Source organism: Octodon degus, unplaced genomic scaffold (genome assembly GCF_000260255.1).
Source record: "Octodon degus isolate 3935 unplaced genomic scaffold, OctDeg1.0 scaffold00127, whole genome shotgun sequence".
In the NCBI taxonomy this organism is placed as follows: domain Eukaryota; kingdom Metazoa; phylum Chordata; class Mammalia; order Rodentia; family Octodontidae; genus Octodon; species Octodon degus.
The window spans coordinates 7,076,776-7,100,774 of record NW_004524703.1 but is presented as its reverse complement, the minus strand read 5'-3'; the positions used below and the strand labels follow the sequence as shown (position 1 = coordinate 7,100,774).

The 23,999-nt window shown below is 36.9% G+C and overlaps 1 protein-coding gene across 6 annotated transcripts in view; it reads right to left on the bottom strand.

The window, feature by feature from the left end:
• Ryr2 (ryanodine receptor 2) overlaps nt 1–23,999 on the bottom strand; it is a 681,083-nt gene that overhangs the window by 45,101 nt on the left and 611,983 nt on the right. For all 6 annotated transcript variants that reach the window (XM_023700826.1, XM_023700825.1, XM_023700827.1 and 3 more), the window contains 7 exons: nt 21,833–21,932; nt 20,590–20,669; nt 18,713–18,789; nt 17,781–17,854; nt 8,373–8,453; nt 7,316–7,404; nt 4,713–4,841 (listed from right to left, as the gene is read on the bottom strand). In XM_023700826.1, the coding sequence (XP_023556594.1) occupies nt 4,713–4,841; nt 7,316–7,404; nt 8,373–8,453; nt 17,781–17,854; nt 18,713–18,789; nt 20,590–20,669; nt 21,833–21,932 (630 nt within the window). The remainder of the gene's footprint in view (nt 1–4,712; nt 4,842–7,315; nt 7,405–8,372; nt 8,454–17,780; nt 17,855–18,712; nt 18,790–20,589; nt 20,670–21,832; nt 21,933–23,999) is intronic.

The window sequence follows — 23,999 nt, the reverse complement described above, 5'->3', positions numbered from 1 at the left end:
GTACCTAGCGGAGCTCGAGCACCAACTTAAGCACGCCCCTGAAGCCGTCTCTCCCAAATCACTACCCTCCACCACTTCAACTCAGATGCTACCTTAGCTCATGCATGTCCTTTATTCCTCAGCATCCTGAGCCCAAGAGCCTGATTTAGCTGAAGGGCAATCAGTGTTCCTTTCCTGTCATCTATTTCTCTGGTTGTGACCTTCAATAAATGTAGTTCCTTTTCCCCCACCATCATGCAATTCTTTTCTTGTGGTGATGCAGTAAGAAAGACATCAAGGGGCTGATGCTATACAGGATACTTTAGAGAGAGCTTTCCACGTGCTGACATCTCCTCCTTCCCTCCCTCCTGCGGAGGGACTGAGGTCACAGACACAGAGCCAGCACTAGAATGCCATTTTGAAGAAAAGGAATGTGTTTTTCCTTAGGTAACAAATGACTTGCCTCATGTGAGATTTAAAGTTTTAACCAGAAGTTAAACTTTTATATTGCAAAAGGTTAAGATCTTCTGTAACCCCAAAGTAGTGAAAAGCTAGTTGTTCTGATAACCTTTATGCAATAGGATGGCAAGCCCCCATTTTTTCCTTTGTTAAATAAAAATTACAGAAGACCACTATTTCAGACCTACACAGGCCAGGCTAAAAATAAAAATGCAGTTACATACCAAGTGCCAGGGCACTAAACTGAAACCATGCTGCGTATGTGACCCGAGAAATTGATAGAGAAAGATAATAGCCTAATTCCTCCATGGCTATGCATTTGAAAACTTCGATGTTTTAGGACTGCTTGTAAATAATTGCATGCATACCATTTTTGATCTTGGTTTGTAAATTAACTTTTATAAACTCTACCATTTTATGCATAAATAAAACCAAGTTTCTAAAGGCTACCTTGGTATTCTCTCCTGTCCTCCAGAGCCTTGAACTTTGACCTCTGTAGCAATAAAGCAGCACTTCTATCACACACAAGGTCATTTCTTCTTTAAAGAAAAAGAATGCCCAGAGTTGTTACATTTTAAGTGCTATGTTTAAAAAATACTTAGAATTTTCTAGTTTGATTAAATTCTTCCAAAGTATACCTAATGTAATTTGAAATATAATGCTGTGCCCTGAAGTGTATTCTTTTTTTTTTACTAATAGTGTATTATGGCACATCAGCATGATTTCTGTTTAGATAACACACTACTATATTCTTTTAATCATTAGGTATGACTGAATTTCTTTTGCTTATTAAAAATCTCATATTTCCTGGTATGCCATGCTGGCCCCATCCCTGGGTGCACTGAGACAGGGATTGAGACTGGGAGTGGCGGCGTAGGCCTGTAATCCCAGCTCTTGGGAGGCTAAAAACAGAAGAATCACTACAAGTCCAATCTATGTAGTGAGACCCTGTAGATCCTGTGCTAAATACATAAAAAATAATCTCAGGCTTCTAAATCTGTAGAATAAAACTTTTTAAAATAAAAACATAAATCCCCCAAAAGGCCTGTTTCTCTTCTCTTCAGAGTAAAATATATTTATTGAGCAGAAAGTAAACTCTTGTCCAAGAGAAGGACAGAAGGGAGACCCAAGCTGGTTGCCCTCAAAAAGGCCTATTTCAACTGGCAAGATAATGAATTTCTCTCTGCTTTAATCTTTAAAACAAAAGGTAAACTAAGGTGACCTGATGTTAACCAATCCACCGGGTTTTCTCGTTATTGTTGTTGATTTGTTTTGTTTGCTATTCTATCTGTCTGGCCCTGTCTTACAAGGAAAGTAACTTGGCAGCTTGTTTCTCTGTTCCATGTCTCTACTTTCAAACCTCCCCTACAGAATCAACCCTCTCTACTCTGTTCCACGAACATTTACTTTACTTTATGGAATGAAATGCTACTCAATTCTAGAATGGAAAGTAAAGCCATTTTAAGACTTTAAACGAAACTGTTCTGGCTTTGATTTTTGACATCTTTGAAATGTAAAACTCACTGAGTACACTTTCTAGGATTTGCTTAACCTTTGGTCATTGGCTTCTGAGAGCTGTGAAGCAATCTGAAAAGGACATGGCCCGTGTTATAATCGGTGCCTGCAGCATGCAGAACCTTTGCTAAGTACCTGAAGGGAGGATGGTCTCACTTTTAGAAGGACTTGTGGCAAAAACAGATAAATCCTTCTCTTTAATTACTTTATGACCATACCTTAGGAGACATACACTATAACACCCTTTTCCTCAAGTAATTCTTTTTCCTTTTCCCTTTTATTAAAACTATGATTGCAATTTTAGAGATGATTACATTTATTACAATGCTTTCAGATCATTCTCTTAGATTCTCTACACTGAGCAAAAATTTGATTTAAACAGCAATATCCAAGGCTACAATCTAAAAGACAGTCTGACATAAGCAGGAAGCTCATCATAAGGTTTTTTTCATAGTTTCAATGTTTATCAGGAAATATGATACTGAGGTAAGCTTTAGTAAATATATTGCTAACTGTGACGGGGGTAACCTAGATTAGATCCTAAAATAGTAAAAGGACACTGGTAGAAAAAGCAGAGAAATCAAAATAAAGCCTGTGATTTAGTTAATAGGATTTTGCCAATGTTAATTTCTTCATTTTGATAAATGTCAAGATTAGAGAAAGCTGGGTGAATGCTAAATAGAATCCCCCTGAAATATCTTTGCAGCTTTCCTGAATACATTAAATATTTCAGAAAATATTAAATCATATGAATACAACATATCAACAGGGAGTAACAACAGAAGTTAAAGTTAAGAAGCACAGTTAGCCATGTGACTGTGTCTGTCATCTCCAAACACCTATTCAGAAATCTGTTCTTCGGTGACACTGACACCTACTAAAGAGTTTTTCACACCATGACAGCTCAGTGGATGCTTCTAGTTTTAGATGAATCCAGAAATTTCATGTTTTAGGAACTAAACACTGTTCACCTTTGGCTGAAAATTATTCTTGCTTCCTCTGTAACCGACACCATTTTGCTTACTGTTTTTACAAGCACAGTGCCATTAGTCGCTCATTATATCAGGACAGCATACACGAGTGCTGTATTGACATCACATCAGGAGCACAGTCCCATTGTGATGACGGAAGGCAGGCAGAGAAGAGACTGGCACCTAAGTGGGTTCAAGTCACTTCCATTAGATTTTAAGCGAAACTCTTTGGAATCATCATCATTTCTCAGCCTTTTGGCGAGGAGCAAGCATAGAATCATCAAGTATGACTATTTCATTTTGAAAAGCTGAAATAAAGATGTTCCTCTCCACCCACAAGTAAGATCCTTCTAAGGGCCTGGGTGCAATACAGAAACAAGCAGATGTTAGAGGGAGGTCAGCCCACCCCTCGCATTCTAACTCAGGCTGGTGTCCGCTTCATGCACACAAACACCTGTCACTATCTGAGGCTCTTGGCATACCATCTGCTTTTATTCCATTTAGTTTTTCATACTTCCACAAGATGATATTTAGTTTAATAAAGTAAACTGTAAATTTCTTTGTTGTCTTGTCATAGCATAAGGCACACCAAACATGGTGAGTGGCTCTTTTGGGACCATATGAACAGGCCATCAAGACAAAAAGATAGAAAGAAAACACTGATTGGAAACTAAGAAACAGCAAAGGTTTTCTAGTTTAAAAAAACCCAAAATTATATAAAAATTATATTCTTTTAGAGAATCTGATCTTAACATTAGAAATTTACCTTAATGAAAAGATAAAATAATGTAAAGTAAGAAGATACATTCTCCATGGTATCTGAAATTTGATCTATCACACACACACACACACACACACACACACACACACACAAATACAGTTTTCTAACGTTCTCTTTCTTATTAAGTTGCTATAAAATGTCTTCCTTGGTGTTCTTTGTGATTTGATCTAAAGTGTCACACACACACAGGTGAGGTAATGGGCCTTTGAGAAGAACTCACCCATGAGGGCACAAAGCTTGTCAACAGATGACTCCACCGAGAACCCCAAGCAGAACAGGCTGTCAGGAGGTGACCCACGTGGAGGAAGGTGTCGGTGGGGGTGCCTCAGAGGCCATACCTGCTCACTGGCCTTCTGTCTTTCCTTCACCCTCTGCCTTGCAGCTGCCATGACATCATCAGTTCTGCTCTACCACATCCTCCTGCCATGTCCCTGCCCCACCTGGGGCCAGAAGCAATGCAGCCAGCCACCCTGAGACCTCTGAAACCATGAATACAATAAATCTTTCCTCCTCTAAGTTGTTTTTCTCAAGTATTTTGTCATATCCTTTGAATGCTGAAAAACACACTGCTAAGGGAATGCTATCAGGAGTAGTTTAATAATCTGTTCTCTCTCCCTCCTTTTGCTTCCTCTCCAATTTTCTTTTTTTTTTTTTTTTTTTTTTTTTTTTCTTTTTTGGTGGAACCAGGGATTGAACTCAGGCCCTTGTGCTTACCAGGCATCCTCTCCCATTTTCTTCCTTCATTTATTCACTGAGTGCTTCATATATAGGCCAGACCCTCAAGATACAATATAGCCAATATCATGGTTCAAGTCTCTACAGAAATATTTCTCAATCTGCCTAATGGAGGTAATTCATTCACTTTAAAAGCACACTTTTATTTTTTAGTTGATGACATTGATGAGGAGACAATGAAAGAAATCAACAGAAATTGTGGAAAATAACTTAGGCATACCGCACTTTCTGTGGAAATCAATGCTAGCAAGTTGACTCTTATTTATGTTTACCTGAATATACTCAGTAAGAGTGTTAAAAACTTGTTTTGCTACTTGGATAGCTTTGGAGAAGTTTCGTTGTCCTTGTTCATCAATAACATCTTTCCCAGAGTAGTACCAATAGAAATCACTAATTGATTCCTGTAACAAAAGATGACAGTATTATAAAGTTGTCACTCATCTGCGCAGTCTTAGACTCTATAAAGAAAAGTATTTTAAAAAATAAATATGGTAGCAAACAAAATTATCTGTGAAGTACCATTTGTCATTGATCTTCCTTAATATATAATATATACCTCCTCCACAGTCATAAATAACAACTGGAAAGAAGACAAGAAGCAGAAAATTAAGCTTTAAAAGTTTCTTTCTGTCTATAGATGACTCATTCTCAATTATAAGGATTCATTTAGACTGATGTATATTTTTCCAATGCATATTTAGATACTTAGAATGTAAGCTTAGAAATTAGGCATATCATGGACAGTATGTTTTTGGTTACAGACATCCACCCTCAGTTTTTTCAAGAAAGCCAGCAACATTTGAGCCAGGATATTCCTTGCTTTTATAGCTGCCCCTGACGGCAGTGCTTGGACAGTTTCTAAATACTAACAACTCTGAACGAACACCTTAATGAGACTGATCTTTTCAACAAGGATATTTTCAACATTAACTTACATTTTGAAGCAATTTTCATTGGCTAAGTGAATAACACAATTTAGCTGTTAACCTATGAACTACAATTTAATGTTGAGACATGATTTTTAAAATCACATGTATTACAAAAGTTACATTTCTTGTTATATAGGTCTTGCTTTATCTTGGTCTTGACCATCCAGAAGAAAAGTATAAAAATGAGGTATAGACAGTAAAGCCATATTAATATGCTGAGCTGTAAAAGGCTCAAATCAACAACTTCTGACATTGCCAGTCCTACAGATAACCCAATATTATTATGGACTACAGGGCTATATTGGATTATTTGGCTGAATTCACGCACCTACAATATTTAAATGGCAATGGAATACCCTTCTCTGACAGGACTAAACAAAAAAAGGGGATACAAAGGAAGGACCACTTTGTATCGGTATATACAAAATAGTTAGGATAAATATACAGCTCCTTTCTCTTAGTTCAATGAGAAGAAAGATTTGCACTAATAGTGTTTGGACAGGATATCACGTCTGCCTCTTGTATTATGAATAACCACTACAAAGACAATAAGCAATGTATTAATTATTGAAACTGCCCTACTAATTGGTTTTGACACTGTCTCATTGCTATTTGTTTCTCAATAAAATTAACAATTAAAAAAAATTTTAAATCACATTTATGTTCTCAGCAATACTATTTGATGGATTTTCTTAAAAGTGAACTTTCCTCTCTGTTAAACTTGAACTCTTTTTTTTACTTGTACTTTTATATTCTTAAATATTAAGAGAATAAAAATTAAAAATTGAATGTGTAGTATTTGTAATTAAAATACTACATGTAACTTCTACTATTATCAGTAAAATGAAGGAAATAAAATTAGTATAGGGTTTTCATCATTTAAGAGACCTATCAATTCAGATTCTGTTGACACTAAATAGGATTATTGTGGGAAGCAGTTGAGCGTTGGCTGAGCTGCAGATGAGCAAAAGCCCTGGGACAGAGGAGGGCTGTGATGTTCTTTCCTGTTAACTACAGCCCAAAGAGCTCAGAGGATGTTTCCCTTTCAGGGTTCTTGACAAAACACTGAAACCTTGCACTTTTGACTGCCACAAGCTTTCCACCTTTCACTATGTAAAAATAAAGACGAACTGTGCTGGGTTGGTGCTGCCTCTCCATCAGAGAGGTATGTCCTGCCGGGTCCCAGCTTTCCTTTTTGCATAGATCCAGTGTTTTCTTAATCTCCTGTTGTCTCCTCTCAAGACCCCACTGGCTGCAGAGGCCATGGAAAATTATGGTATTAGAGATATTTCTACCGATGAGTTGCTAAGGTGACTATAAAACTAATGCTTGTCAGAATATTTCCAATACATTTTCCCAATTTATTTATCAGTTATAAAAGGAGGAACACATCTAAGTGTGCTTTTAAAATGAAAATAAATCTAATATCATCAAGCTTAGAAACAATCTTGATACCATAATGTTAAGAGAAATAAATCAGATTCACAAACTTTAAATAGCATACAGTTTCTCTTATATGAGAAGCTCAAAATATAAGTGAACAGCAAAATGAAAGATAGAAGAAATAGGGAGGATTTTTTTTTCACATAGGAAGTGGATCAACAGATGCAAGCAAAGAGAAGAAGGAGCTGAAAAAAATTGAGATGTATTATATCCCAATTCCATAAGGAATGTAACCATTACATCCTGCAAAAATGCACTTAGAAAAAAAATCCTGTATGTACAGGAAAAGATAACGAAGCAAAAGTCACAATCAGGATTGGAAACAAAAATAATGAAGCAGTTTTTCCCCAAGATTATCAGAAAGATTGTGAAGATAGACTATCTCAAAAATTTTCTCATTATGAACACAAAGATGTTAGAGCAACACGTCAGTTTAACAACAACGCCACATTATTTTAACTGTCTTCCTTTTGGTATTCGTGAGGTCATGCGTGTCCACCCACCTGCACTCTCAGCAGGTAGTCCACAGTAGAGATGATAATGTTGACGGTTGTGTTGTTTCCTGTCTGAGTTCTCAGATAATTTTGAAAATCTATATAAGATCAAAAGATGTTATTAAAGCTCATTCCAAAATTGGAAATAAGTTGACTTACTCAAATATCTCCGAAAGTGTATGGTGATATCTAACAGCAAAATCATTGTGACTAAAGGTAGTATTTTATTGTGATCATTTTAATATGAAACAATTGACATTTGCCAAGCAAAGGAAATGATTACCTGACAAAAACATGAAAATGTTCACAAGTACTTCACAGGCTATTTATGTTTGATGTTTATTTTCTTTTTTCAGTACTGGAGTTTGAATTGAGAGAATGCTGAGCCACAACCTCAGCCCCTTTTGTTTTGTTATAGGCTCTCATTATGTTGCCCAGACTGGTCTCAAACTGGGATCTTCCTACATTAGGCTCCCAAGTAACTGAGATTACAGATGTGGGACTGTCTAAGGTATAGCTAATGCTTGTTTCTTTATTCACAGTTCCACAGCTTGGATGTGTGTGATGGATGAAAAGGTCTCCATCTTTAAGGATATAGGGATAAAGTATTTATTCAGTAATCATCTGATCTATGCAAAATCCTGGGGAAACAAAGATAGAATTTAATTCCTACCTCCACGGTTCCACAAGTCTGGCATAGAGCCAGATGTATAAACATCTGGAAATGCATGAAGTAATACAATGAAGTACACTCTCAAGGTAATGAGAAGTGGTCCAAGAGAAAGAAACTTTAACACCCTCTAATGATTTCTGTGTCTTTTCTGCCTCTCACCTGTCTTCTCTAGCATAAGCACTGGTAAGAATCAAGTGTAGCAGCTTTGCAAAAGCTTTGCAAGCACCAAACTCACATGCAAAATGGCTTAGTGCCCAGAGTAGACAGAGCAATGTTGAAGGGCTATTTCCTGACTCGCGAACTAAAGCATAATTGGAACTCAGAGGTGCCCACAGTCACTGGCTGCGAACATTCATTCCTTGATACCGTCAGCTGGGCCAGAGGTGCACGAACCTGAGTTGTGACCCTCGCAGAGTAGCTGCAGGAAGCGGAAGAGGTCACAGGTGAACTCATCATCCTGCAGAACCTTCTCTCCTGTGGGAAGTACAGAGCAGGAACATGAGCAACTGTCAGGTGCCCCGTGTGCCCCACCTCCACCACTGGGAAGTTCATCTAGCATCTAGCATCGCTGTGAACCCAGAGCAGTCACAAGTCATAATCGCCTTTCTATCTGAAGCTCCTAAGATCATGCGCTTGGCAGATAGATGTACTTTTTCTTTGTAAGAAAAGAGCATTTGAATCCTGAAACTCAGATTTCTCTCTGTTAAAAGCAGCAGCATGGGTTTGGCAACATTTTACAAATGACCCGGAGGTTTAAACTTTTCTTTCTTCATTTTTCTTTTCTTGTTTTTGAGAAAGATGTGTATGGAAATGGTCTCTGCATCTCTTATAAATGCTAAATTTGCTAGCTTCCCCGGGGATGACCAAATGACTCAATGCAGATCCTTTAATGTAGTCATAAAAGAGCGTCAAGGGACACTTTTATGAAAGAATAATTAAAGGATTCTCAGGAAACAGTAGGGCCCTAGAAAATGTTTATGAACTCATTTTAATTAATGTTCATCTAAAATAGAAACGTTCCTTCTGGAGCATGACTGCCAAAGGAGGCGAGCTAGCGGCAGACTTCCTTCTGAAACGCCAAACAGAAAGGAAAGCTCTGCTGGCTCTGCTGTGAGAGCGAAGCTCAAGAAAAAGAAAGAAAAAGCAAAAGGAAGAATCTTCTATTCTTAGAGAAGCCACCCTGCTCATCAGAAACTAAAAATACTGGAGGGGCAGAGACGAAGCGTTGGCAGGGAGGCTGGGTTATTCGCCTACATCCCAGCTTCACTGCATCTTGATCACAAGTGACTTTGAGAGCAAAAACACAAGGAAAGAAACAAACACAAAAAAACAGCACCACACAAATGAAAGTTGACTTTTTTTTAGAAATGTATCAGTGAAAATAAAATTTCAATGTTATGAGTGCCTGTTCTGGAATTTAAATGTGCTTAGGAAGCAAAATAACTAAAAAGATGTTGGTTAGCCAGTGAATGGATGTGCATATGTATTTTTTTTACAGAAAATAATTTTTTCACAGACTGGAAATACTGTGGGCTAAGAAAAACAACTATGCATGATCATGTGTTTACTTGAACTAAAATGATGGATGATCAGAATGACAGAGAGCCGATGGACTTACCAGTCCGCAGTCTGTGACTTTCAAAGTGAGAGGCTTCATATAATGGTAGGGGTAGGAAGCAAAACCATTTTGATAACTAACATAAACATTTAAAAAGTACGTAAAATTGCTGTACTCATTTCCCTGTTAGCCCATAAGATATGCTATTTGGTGACCAAGCAACATCACCAATATAGAAATCAGACGTGGTGGCAAGTCCAAGGGGGAAAGGCACATTGTTATGCATCTCCATGCTTGGCTGATAAGTCCATTCCTCAGTGTTTAAGTTCATGAGAGGATAAAAAAAGAAAGGGAGAACAGTTTAGGCTGATAATTACATTAAACTCTTCAGTAATGGTACTTAGTATCATTTTCATGAGCCATACAAATCAGAAGACTCTGTTAAAATGGCATTTAAATCAAAATATCATAATGAGCTAGTTACGCTGAATTATCGATTCTTTCCCTGTGAGCTCATCACATTGTTTCTTTTCAGAAAATTGAATTAATAAAACATGTACGTATTTTCAGTGTTTATATATAATCAATGTGAAATAACCCTTGCAGAAAGTATTCAGAAAAGTTAAGAGTGAGATAAATACATAGTCTACCTGTGTGCCTAGAGATGCTCTACACAATGCAAAATGAATTTTAACATAAGGATTTATTTCTCACAGACATGTGTAGTATTTTCTTGAATGTAAATTGAAACACACAAGGAGCTTCACTTTCATAGACATGGTGCACACAGCAAACAATGGGGAGGGGAAGGGGAAGGGAGATCAGGCCAGCTTCCATTAACCATCCGATGATAACAGGTGTGAACTGAAGCCCTAGTGCTTAATGAACATGTTACTATCTGATTAAAATGCTGCCATTGCCCATGCTGCAAGGAAGTGGTCTGCTAACAGAGACAGAGGATGGCTTTATGTCCGCAGAAGGTACAGGAGCAACAGTCTTCTTTTTTTTTTTTTTTTTTTTTTTTCCCCAGAACCACCGGGGATTGAATTCAGGCCCTTGTACTTGCCAGGGAAGCACTTATTCTACTGAGCCATCTCCCTGGCCCCCAACAGTCTACTTTGTGATGTATACAAAAGAAATTCCATGGAAACTTAGATTAATAACAATGAAATGGAGTATCATGTAGTTGAAAGTGCTCTTACATTCTTAACATACTATTCGTAATAGCTGCATGAGAGCCAATATAAATATTGTGTAGGGCATTTCTTAGATTTCCTTCTAGTGAAGGCCTTACATGTCTAATATTAGAAAATGAGGATTATATCATCTTAAATCTTAGTTTATGATGAGTACATTCTTTGAGCTTTGTTTCTCTCTTCTATAAATAACATGTACCTTGTAACTGACTTTTCATCTGTATAAATTGTGAAAAAGTGAATACATTAGGAGCAGTGACAATAGCACTAAGACAGAAACAACATGTCTCGATTATAAGTATAATTATCTGACTGTATTTATTAACTATATTTATATTTTCTGAAAGCCATCTTAGCTTTAAGGACCAAAATATTCACGAGTTATAAATTTTCACTTGGAAATAATGCTTGGTAGATTTTATTTAACTGAGAGTGAAACAGTAACTCTTAGTTTACAGATCTAATGAAGTTAACATACTTTTAAAGGCCACTTTTATGCTCACAATTGGTTTGTCTAGCTAATGGAAAAGTAAGAGTGTTTGCTTAAATTCAACAACATATTTGAGTGTGTTCGCATATGTGTATATGTCTAGTGATTACTTAGAAAACAGGAAAAGGGCACAGTTTGAAGTTTTTGGCCTATTCAGATAAGTTCTTCTTAATGATTACTATTAAGTGTTCATTGTCAATACTTATAAAAATTTAATGGCATAAATAATAATATGCACATTTTACAATAGCATACTTTCCAAAAAGTCCAATTAATGTTCTCCTTTTTGTGAGCTCTTGTTATGTCAGTACCTCTAATAATGAAAGGTAAGAGGGTGAGCCCATAAAATATGTGTGGCCATATCAAAGGACGCCCTATACTTTATTGTTAAGCAGAATTCAGAATTGCCCTATTGTGGTGGGGATCATTTTGATTACTGATCTTTAATGGGGTTACCATTTAGTGGTTCAATAAACAAGGGGGAAATTAAACAACTCAATTAATGACATACAGTTCTTCACTGGTAAAATATTTGAAAATATTCTATTCACTGTTCACTGAGGGTCTCTTCTAGGCCTACAGCTTAGGATGTGACCAGTCTCTAACCTACAGAAGCTCATACAGCAATGGAAGGAAAAGGTGATAAAGAAGCAATTTGTTTCAGTATCATGTGGTCTTTCTAAATCTGGTATGCCATAGATCTTCAACTTTGTAAAGTCAGCATTGGGAACCAATGAAATATTTGACCAAGAATTATTCTAGGTCCTTTAAATTGTGAACTTACACTTGTTTATATTAATTTTAGAAGGCAAGGAAAAGCACTTCTAAATGTGTAACATTATAGAAGTCAGTTCACCTCTCTGCATCTTGGTTTTATCATTTCACTATCCCAACTAATAAAATTCTGACACTTCATAGAGTACTAATAAATCATATTAGTTCAAATAAATGAACTGCTTTGAAATATGTGAAGCATGAATGAAATAAGTGTAAAGCTTTTTTTCCTGCGAAGTCATAGGTCAAAGCACCTAAATTTCTAGCATATACTATTTCAATAGGTTGTTGCAAGACAATCAGTAAATCCCAGAGTGCATTTATTTAAATAGAGTTAACAACTTGACACATTGCATACAATTCAGTTCTATTTCAAATCTCAAGATGAGAAAAATGACCACTATGTGACAGAAATCAGGTATGTGCCAAGCATAACAAGATTAAAGTATGTTATATTCCTTAAAATGAGTTGAAGCACCTACAGAGGAAAACTGCCTTTGCTTTCCAATGTGACTTGCAGATTGCTTTTCTTGTAGCTAGAGTGTAAGTCTCTCCTGTCTTTACCCTCCATGGAACCCTTGCTGCTCTCCACTCTTGCCTGCCTCCGCATCCTAACAGGCCTCCTTGCCTTCATGCTATATCTGTTTACATATGATTCGCCCAGGAGTTATTTTTCAAAAGCACCAATCAGGTGATAATGACCCCCTGAAAAACAAATGAATTCCTTTAACTGCAGCTATGAAAACTCTACTGAAGAAGCCCCTCTAACACGTCCTTTGGCAACCCCAGAACTCCCCCATTTCCATAACAACAATAAGGCTGCTCACTCTCTCGGAGAGCAAAAGCTCTCTTCATTGTAGCAGCATCAGAGAAATGAGAAATCTGTACACTTGAATGTTAGTATAGCCTAACAGTATTCTTCTAACAGTGCATGTTAGGACATCAATCCCAGATGGATTATTTAACTCATACATATTATCACTTAAGTGTTACCTATTTAAGGGCTCTCCATGGCCCCAGCGGAAAAAGTATATGCTTGGCAGGACAGAGAAAGTGCCTTATGGCCTCGCACCAACTATCTTTCTACTGTCGTCTGATCAATTCCTGAGTAACATCAGGTTAGTCACTAATCTTTGCCATATTTTCTTATGCAAACCTTTGCATCTGCTGCTTCCTCCCAATGGAAAGTTTTCACTTTCCTTACTTATCAAAGAGATGAACACCTACTTCAAGTCAAAGGTTACGTCTACTGTGCTATACCACGCACACTTTTAGCAGCTAAATGCGTCTACAAATTTAGCTGCATGTGTGCAATAGTATGAGAGAACTTGCCCACACAGAACACCGTTCTGAAGTCAGGTGTATGTAAATCTATCTGCATGCTACTAACCTCCAATGGCAAGGACACAATGCAGCCCACACTAGATACTTGGAGCTAAATGAGTGCTTCAAAGGTTTACAATTATGGAAAAACATTTAGAAAACTTATTTGGTGCTTGTATCCAATATCATAGGCTTTCCTTAGAGTTTACCCACACAAGGCAGAATAAAGTAGGCATAATGCTAAACTACGCTGTGAAAGTATTCTCAAAAAATCTTTAGAGAGAGATAGCCAATCAAAACAAATCAACAAAACCTGTACCAAGAAGTTAGGATACCAATACTCAAGGATTAATTAATTAAAAATTAATCTTTGTTGCTTCAGTTTCACATAGATTTGATAGACTCACTATACACATATCAATGAGAACATTGGTACAACATCAGATACAGGTGGAAATTTGAAGAATGTTGACTTGTTAATGTTTTAGATAAGATTTTAAAAATCAAATCAATTTACAAATTCAGATCAACTTCAGGATTTTATCTTTCCTTTGGAGTCTAGGGCTACTACTAAATGATAAATAATAAAATGTGGCATCTTCTGCTGTATCCTAAGACTTTTGGAAGAAGGGATCATTTCAAGTCATAATGATCTGGTAATGAGGTAAACTAAATGGTTCTAATAAAAACAAATTAAAAACCCAAGGATGGAATGGAACTTTAAATATTCATATAGGTCTTTGAACTTCACTGTATCTTTTTTAAAAAGTCCCATATGAATTTAAAATATACAGAAAGGACAACAATGAACACATCACAAATCCACCAAACACATTTGGTGAAGACTTTTTTTTAACAAGTGGAGGTCCAGACTTTTGTTGAAGTGGGGAAAATTTAGTGAGAAGGGATAGAGACCAGGCCAAACTTACATGATAATAACAGCGGTTAAAAAAAAGAATATAAATCATTAGTCTGAAATCTTTATATACATACCTTAAGGAAACACAAATACATAGTTTCTACTGGTATCTCATACCAGATTATAAAAAGCATTTTTTAATCATAAAAAGTTCAAAAGTGATTTTAAAACTCTAATAGTAAGTGCAACAATAGGCAACAGATTGGTGCCCTGCAAGGGTGCAAAGAATAATAAATCAAAGGGCAAAAAGTACTATCTATAATGCTGGACATGGAACAATGCCCCGAAGAACATGAAAAAGTGGGAGGAAAGTGAGTGGGGTCAGGGCCTCAGGAACTCAATGGGGGAGGCGGGATATGTGCACGTGTGCATCTCAGCCCTGCCACATAGTTCTGCATTCCTGGCCAAGCCAGGTGACCTCAGTTTCCTTACCTACAAAATCCGGGGTATAGCTACCTCACTGGATGGCTGTGGGTATCCAAAAATTCTTGCACTTAAGTTTATACATTTTTTCATGACTATGTCATTTCTTGCCATATCATCCTCATCAGAAAGAAATTCAGCCTAATAAAAATGATGAGTAAAGATGGAGACTGAGATCTAGAAGACCATGTTCTGCATGCTAAACCTATGCTATCCAAGCCTATGAGGCAATAACACATATCAGAAACAGATGTAGTTTTCATTCTTTTCCACACCTTCTGTGAAGGGTGACCAATTTTCTTTCTCCTGTAAGGATATAAGATTTTCTTAATTTTTATAGAATTTTATGCAAAAGGATGACCTCATAACAGGAAATCTTTTAATATGCCTATAGTGTGTCAGTATAGGTGTTTTAAAGCAGTGTGAAAAACAGTAGAATGTTTATGGAGCTAATAAGTTACTTCGCTTGCTCACCTACCTCGGCTTGGGCTCCTAACTAAGGTACCCTGCCTATATTCAGAAAGCACAATTTAATCTTGAAGGCGCTGTTGACACACTAGGCCCTATGCAAAAACCTCATCTCTTCTTTATTATTAGAGCCTAGTGCATGTTTTAGAAGCTTCTTGGAAATACTAATGCTATTTTTGTTGCTCTGTTATTTTAAGCATAAAGAGCTGCTGTTTCTAGTTGATATTTTAATCCATTCTCAAGAACGAACATTAGCTCTTCTACGTTGAAGGAAGTTCGACCTCTGACATTTCAAAAGAATAGAGAAAGACCTTGTGCTTTGGAAGGCAGGGGGAAAGGCACACCCCACTGGCGACATGGCACCTTGGATCTGTCAGTGATTGCTATGCACCCTCAGTGCAACCATAAAGCCACAGAGAGACAGAGACACCACAGGCGGACAAGTTCTCACATCCCAGGTTCCTTCATTCATACAACAGGTGCAAACGCTGGGACCACCAGGAACTTTTTTTTTTAATCAAAGAAACACAACCCAAAAATCCACAAATGTAACTTAAATATTTGTGGCCCCTTTGTATCTCATATATTAATAACTGTACATCTTCATAGAAAAAAAGAAAAAAAAAGGGAAAGGTTAGGCATATGAGTTTAAAAAATAATAGGATGCACAATGATAGAAATGAAATCATCTACTTATGAAGACAGACTACAAAAGGAAATATAATGCACAAGAAGTATCACTACCAAGTCTGTACACAAAGCTAACTACAAACAAAAGAGCAAATAAACAAAAGGCAGTTCATTTTTAATAATTACCACGCTCATGAGTGATGACTGAGAAGGGAGGATAGTACATTTATAGTAGTCGAAAGAAAAGGAAATGGGAAAAAGAAGTTGAGAGTTTGGTTGGTTTTGCTACTTGTAAGGAAGTAAAATACAAAAAGTGTTAAGCATTGTGGGTAGTTATTTTTGTGTGTTGAAAAAGTAAACAAATAAAAGCAACAACCTTCTATTGATAAATAATTATTGCATTAGAGTGGTCATTCTCCAAAACATATATTATTTTCTAATTTGGGAGTCAAACATATATATATATGATTTCCTCTTGTTTCTTCGTGGGAGCTGGTACTAATAGTGACTGAGAACTAGGAATGAGAATTTGTTCAGATGCCCTGGAACATGAGATAAGAACAACAAGGAAAAATGAATATTTCTGGTTCTGAGATAGCGAAGTTAGACTACAGGCAGAGAACTCATTCATTCTTAGGCATTTTACGGCTAGAAATCTCCAGGATTCTGAGAGAGGGTACAGACATATTTTATAGTGGCTCTGGACTTGCCAGATGGAGTTTGCTGAACTTAAGTAAGTTCAGAGTGGTGCTGGTGATTTTTCTTAATGGTAGCTAACTTGCTTAAGTAAGCACACGATCTGCGTCTGATGACTGGGTAACATACTCAAATGTTACTCAGAAAAAAAAGTTACAGGGGAGCCACATACAACTACCAGGGTTAGAGTATGTGTAAGTGAAGCACTTTAAAATACAGTAAGAAATATTAGTTCTTTTCTTTTATTACATAAAAACATAATTTAATTCTAAAATGTTTGAGAAAACCCATCAAAGGCTAAGAAAGGGAGAAAATTAATTGTTTGAAACAAGTGTAGTCCAATAAAGAACTAAATTTTTAGTCCAATGTTCCATAAATATTATATTGACTGGAGAGGTGACAGGTCCAAGAAAGACTAAATAAACAAAAACAAACACACAGGCTTCACTAAAACTAGTTATAAAAAATCAGACATAGAAAAGTAAAGCCAATTACAACAAAAATATTGGAGATAATTTTTTTCCTAATAAACATTCTAAAATGAATGAGGAATTCTATTTCTGCTTTGAATATAGTATATTCTAAGCTTTCTAGTGTTTACCTACATCTATTAACAGAGACAAAAATTCCAAGATAGTGTGAATCATTACTTCTGCACACATGTAAATAAAGTGATCCAAGTTATTAAGCAAATAAAACTTCTCTAACTTTTTTCATCAATCAGTCTGGACTTGCAAAAGACACTGACTATGTAAGGGGGAAGGATACATGTGCAGAACAGCAGGAGATAGGACTCACTGGGTTGAAAGATCTGGTTGAATTATTACCTCAGAAAAGAAAACTCTGGGGCTTGGGAGATAGCTCAGTGGCATAAGTGCTTGCCTGGTAAGCCCAAGGTTCAGGGTTTGATTCCCAATGCAACAACAACAACAAAAAAAAAAATAGAAAGAAAAGAAGAAAAGGGAGAATAGAAAAATCTGAGGCTGATAATTTGCAAAGGTATCCAAAGAAAGTCAGACAGTCTCTACTTTGATGTGCTATATAATTTAACATGTAATTCTCAAATAAGGGGCCTTTATCTCTTTATAAAAAGCCAACTAGCAAATGAGTACTAAAAGTATGACTTGTAAAAAAGGAGCCAGTGACTGAAGTAAAAGATTAGTTTTGGGATGTGACCTGGGTAATGTTCAGTTGTGAACACTCACATGGATCTAAATTTATTAATTTTAAAACAACCGGGCATCACCCTACTTGAAAAGGTAACTGATGATGGACTTATTTCAGGGAAGAAGGGGGCAGGAGATAGTTTTAATGTAATTAATACCTGATCCTTCCTCTGTCACCATTCCAAGTCCTTCTGCTTTGTTTTGCCGCTCAAAGGCATTTAGGTCAAGAACACTGCAATAACAAGGAGAAGGGTTTACAGGACTATTAGAATGATTTCTTCTTGCAGAAGAGCAAATACCTAAACAACATAGGTCTGAAAGTAAGAACACTGTGTTGACAGGCATCAAAACCATATCCAAATCCAGCATTTTCTGACCATAGCAGTTTCCTAATAGTAGAAGGGCCATTTTTGCTGGCCTACACTGAAATGATCCATATGAAAGTCAAATGCAACGTTCATAGGTTTCATCTTGGAAGAGCACTCTGAAGTTAGCAGGTAACAGAAATACAATTTTAGCAATCATGTTTCTGCAGTTGAAATACCTTAATACACTAAGCTTTGTATCACATTCCTTAGACACTTGCTACCTGAATGATTTTAGTGAAAAATAGAACTATGATGGTCACAAATTAGTAGTCAAGGACCACTTAGTCAGAAAAATGAGAAACACCTTACAAGGTCCAAAATAAAACTCAATGGAACTTTCTTTTTTTCAGGACTTCCTTTTTTATGAGAATATTCTGGGGGAAAGAAAGCTCCTGTCCAAGAGAGGGACAGGAGGTGGGTCCGAGTGGATGGCCCCCCAGCACTCCTTTTTAAATATGCAGAGTATGGATCTTAACTCTTCAAGGTCCTAATTCAAGCAAAGGGAGGACTATTTTTAGGACATTAATGACATAAAGTTGGTAATTAGAACATTACAAATGCACTAAAAACAAAAGAAAAAATAAGACTGCCCACAGTCCCATTTGAAAGTACCACCTAAAAATAAAGTGTCATTTATCATCAAAATTCTTTATTTGCATAATTGTTGTCCACAGTGTTCAGCAAACCATTCAAAATCTGCAGAAGGTAGGGGCAGGTCTTACCTGCAGGACTGCATCAGGCCAGCCAGGCTCTGGAAGAAGCCCACATCCTTTTTCTCCTTGAGGTAATCAAGCATTTTCTGAAGAAACAGAGAAGCCAGGCACATGGATATCAGACACAAACCATGAGTTTCTGTTAACACACAACCAGAATATGCTCTCTGCTTTAGAGGAAGGTAAAAGGCATATCCAGGGCACACCAATACTACTACTGCCATATCACTCACGGAGGACTACCAAGCACGCCCACACAAGGCAGCCTGCACACTTGTAGGTGCAGCAATGGGCAAAGGTGACTTTACTGAGGAGCTGTTTCTGTACCACTGTGAGCACAAAGATATTGGGGCATGGGGGGGGGGGCTTTACCAGGGATTCTTTTCTTATCTCTCTAAGCATTTAGAGACGCAGATCCTTGGGCAAGTGAACCAGGAAGCAGGTCCACAGAGCTGCTATCCACAGATATCCATGCAGGAATTGGACCCTTCAATAGCACTACAAATTGAGAGTTGAGACCACCCTGCTGGTGTGACAGTCGGGAATCAGGTCTGTGCTACCATAGTGTCTGAATCTCAAGAATGGCAGGAATCAGGGTTCTATGAAATTTCTGTCCTCTGTTCTCAGAGTGATGTCCAAATCTATAATTAATATTTTGGTGTAGCCCAAACATAAAAAAAATGTTACAGCAACACATAGCTCTGTTGAGGGTTTTTGAGCTGTATGATAGTGTAATTACGATAGGCATTCTGCACAAATCATGCTTGGAGTTTTGGATCTGACCCTTTCCCAGGCTGACAATACACATAGGATAATACTCTTTCCTGATGCTGTCTAGCAGCAGTGAGCCATATGTCCACCAGTCCACGATCGCAGGGAAAACAGTCTAAACTCTACCATGTGAGGTGTTGCTAAGCTATGCTGTTCTATAGGAGAGGTGTAGCAAACACAACTTCCCTGCACATGTTTCACTGACAAGCTATCAGGCACAACTGCAATGCAAGTCTAGGATCATACAAAACAACAGAGGCTCACTGAATGGCTTTAGGGAAATAAAGATTCTGCTTCTCCCTTTTTTCCTGTGTGTGTGTGTGTGTGTGTGTGTGTGTGTGTGTGTGTGTGCACGCATGCATGTGTGCCTTACTGGGGATTGAAGTCAGGAGTCAGGACCTTCACCCAAAGCTACATCCCTAGATTTTTTTTATATTGAGGCAGAATCTCAATGTTTCAGGCATGGGCAGAGCTTTCAGTCCCCCTGCCTCAGGCTCCCATGTGCTGGGATTTCAGTGTGATTCACCATGCTCAGCTTCTCCCAGTCTTTATTGGAAGATAATAATTCTTATTACCACTGCAGTTCTCAACAAAACAAGCTAAAAATATTTTAGTAATATTTTTCAGAATTCAGAGTCAAATGCAATATAAACTAAATATACAAAGGATATAGATATTATGTAAGCATATATGTATTTCAGTTGGGTTGGGTGATAACTTATTTATCTAAGCAAAATGAAAGACATCAATCATTATTTTTTTAAGACAAGTCATGCAAACATTTACTATGGAAATAGAACAAGCTATTTCCCCTGCCAGTTTCTATAAGCACACCTCCATAGTTTGATAAAACAATGGTCACAGAGTGGTTCATGCTTCAATATAAAAACCATTTGTCACGGCAAAAGACCACATTCAGACTAATATTCTAAATGTTTGCAAGCCACTTTCTGTTTGAACTTCAAAGACTATCATACAAGTACTTTTTCCTTTCCTTTTTCTCTTTTGACTATGGAAGTACATTAAAAAAGAGACATTTTACAGCAAGAAAAATTTTACAGTGCTTTTTCTACTTGTTTGAAAGGTTCATTATATGGATTTCTTAAAGACATTACCTGCTGTACTGTAGAATTCCCACCATTTAAAATAGCAATTCCAAGTTTCAAAGTGGCAGCTACCATTGGTCCAGTTTCACCTTTAACATATTAAGAAAACAGCATTCCTCAAAGGTCTACTTTAAAATTATTACCTCCTATAATTCTGTGAAATTGTGGAAGAAGATAAACTGACATATGTATCCAAACTATTTAAACAGCAACAATGCATATTTTGCCATCAACAAATTTAGTATACTCTGTAAAATATATTCAAGAATTTAAACTACATGAAGACATAGAAAAATAGGAAAAAGCAATTGATTTTTATATGCTAAGACCTGAAATTATTAAGATTCAAAAGAAACCATATTTGCTAAAATAAATATTGAATACTTAAAATTTTCTTTAAGGAAAACTTCTCTCCTGCACTGAACAATAGTTTAGCTCTTTAGGATGATTGTTCTCAAGTTCAAGTTATTCAAATAATGACATTCTAAAATCCAACTACTTGTGTGTTAGTGTATTATGCTTTATTTTAAATTATTAATCTCTACTTAGAAATAAGAATAAGCTATATATTTTAGGGAAAGGAACACATAACAATAAGTGTACTAGCATTACTTTTCTAATTCACCAAAAGTGAAATTAAAAATGTCTTCATAAAGAAAAATATTAATGCAGGAAAAATCATCTTAAAATGTCGATACTAAAATAGGCAATGTACTTTAAATTTTTCTTTAAAAAAGGACTTACTTAAAATGACAAAACATTTAAATCAAGGTTCAGGAAACTGTCTTGAGGGCAAATAAAGTTTACTACCTGTGTGTAAATAAAGTTTTATTGGTACACCACCATATTGTTTCCTATTTCCTCTGGCTGTTTTCATGTCCTGATGGTAGAACTAAAGATTTGCAAGAAGTCACAAGAACCAACAAACTGAAAGTAAACATTCTGTGGCCTGAAAGAGGAAGCTTTTGAACTCCAGATTTATATGGATCAGTCTGCTAAAGCTTAGTCACAGCAAAGTTTCCAAAACTTAAAGAATAAGCATAAAAAAGTCTTTGTAACAGGAGAAAAAGCACTACCACTGAACACTATAAGTGATGATGTTTGTGGTATTTGTTAAGAATCATCTGATAACAACAGTTAGTCAGAAACTCAGAGATAATAGAATCAGAGGGATTGACACCAGAAAGTGCTGTGCAGGCAAGGAGGAAATTACAAAACAACCGAGGACAGCTGCGGGCCGAGGACAGCTCACCTTTGCTGGCACTGATGGTCTGCAGCACCATCTCCGCAGCCCCACGGTCATGCAGCCTGGCTTGCTGATACAGAAGCTTTTGCTTTTCCATTTCTTTTTCCTGAACACAAATCCCAACCATTTATGTTGAGGAGATCAGTAAGCACAGCAGTACTCTATGTTTTTAGTCATCTCTTCATGTATGGGCTCTATGACAACATTATGGACCATTTCAACACCGGCAATGTCATCAAACAGTCACAGATTCAACTCTTCAGGTTTTTTTTTTTTTCCTTTATATTTTTCTTGATAGTCTTTTGGTACAGGTTTATCAGGATGGATTTTTTTTTCTCAATTGAAATTGAATAGTCCAAAGCCTATACCAGTTTTGTACTTCATCAATGAAAAGTACACTTTCTGATTTGTACATTCGTGCATAAGTTGGTCACGTTTTTGATAATCTCCTATGTCATGGCCATAACTTGATACTGCTCAGCAAGTTATCACTGAATCACAGGAAAACATGAACTGAGATGTCTTAGAGTTTAAGCAAAATTGAAAACTGATATGAATAAAAAAGTAGGCTTCAACTGAATAGTGGACTCATGACACGGATCTCCCCAGTCACCCGCAAAGAATAAGAGAAGCCATGTGCCTTTATATTTTGTATTCTCTGGTGGTTACAAACAAGACTGCATGGTGCCGCTAAGAGCAATGGCTGGAGTTTGTTCTTTTCCACTTAAGCTACCACTGCAAACATAAAGAATAAAATAAAAATAAAATATAAAGGCACAGCAAATTCAAGACTGGTATGACCATTCACTGGAGCAGTCCAGTTCGCTGGAGAATTGAGACGGAACTAAGCAGTATAAGTTGCAGAATGAAAGTTGCATAGAGCCCTATGATAGCGCGTCCATCAAATGGCGTGGTAGAGAAGCTTAGTCAATGGGACATGAAACGCTCAATTAGTATCATGTCCGTTAACACACGGCCAAAACATATATGACCTAAGAGCAGTAGGAGCTGCAGCAGAAGTAGCCAGAGAGACAGCTTTGCTGCCGTAAACTTTCCATCCAAAGTACGGAAAATAGACACTGGAAGATGGAAGAGGTTTAAAAAATGAAGGCTTGCTAGTTACAGAATATGAAAAATAAAGTGAACTAAAAGGAGGGGGGAAAGAAATGGGCTCAAACAAATGAAAAAAGAAACCTTTAAATCAAAAGCAACCAACACAGACATTTATGCTGTTACCAGAGAGTTCTCGCCGAGGCTGGCAAATTTGTTTCTTAAATCTTTGATAATATCGTGCTGCGAAAACAAAATTGATCAGGGTTTTTTTTTTTTCACACTATAGTTAGAGCTCCTGTGGTTAAATTTTATTTTTTCTTAAATTATGTGATAGGCCTAAATGGAAGCAGAAAAAGAAAAGAAGAGGCAGCTTTGCTTCATATGTAGCCATGCTGACATCTAAAAGGGTTGCCTTCATGTTTAAACCTCTTCCTGTGAAGTCAAAAACAAAACGAAAACAAAACCACACAGACACACAAAACCATACTGTTGGTACGACAAGGTTTCAGAAGAACTGAAAGGAGACCCTTTGTCTGCTCTTCAGGTGCTACTTAAAATCGATGAGCAACATTTGATTCTTCCTTTTAGACCCAACAATCTTTTACTTTCCTTCTATCACCAGCACCAAAAATGGAACTTTGCATCAACTAAACCAACTCCTTTCATGAAAAGAGTTTTTCAGGAAGAATATGATAAGAACTATTAGCTTAGGGAATTATTCTATATTTTTACTAAAAAAAGAGAAAGAATCATTTGTCTACTAGCCCCAAGAACATACAGTCAATAGCATCAGGAAGTGACCAAAGACAAATAATGACAGCATGCTTCAAACTTGAGGACAAAAACCAACAATTTTCCACTCATACTCCAGAAGTAGGAATGACAACTTGCACAATAGATCAAAGCTCTCCAGATCCTCTTAGCAGCTGAAACTATGCATAATGCATGACTCAAGAAGACCAAGAAAATGACAGGTTATCAAACTTCCTTCTTTAAAAACAAATTCCTGGGGCAAAGATTACTCTCATTTTTCTTGTTAGGCATCTAAAAAATCAACAGTAGTCAATATGTCAGGGAAGATAATGAGACTCTCTCTCTCTCTCTCTCTCTCTCTCTCTCT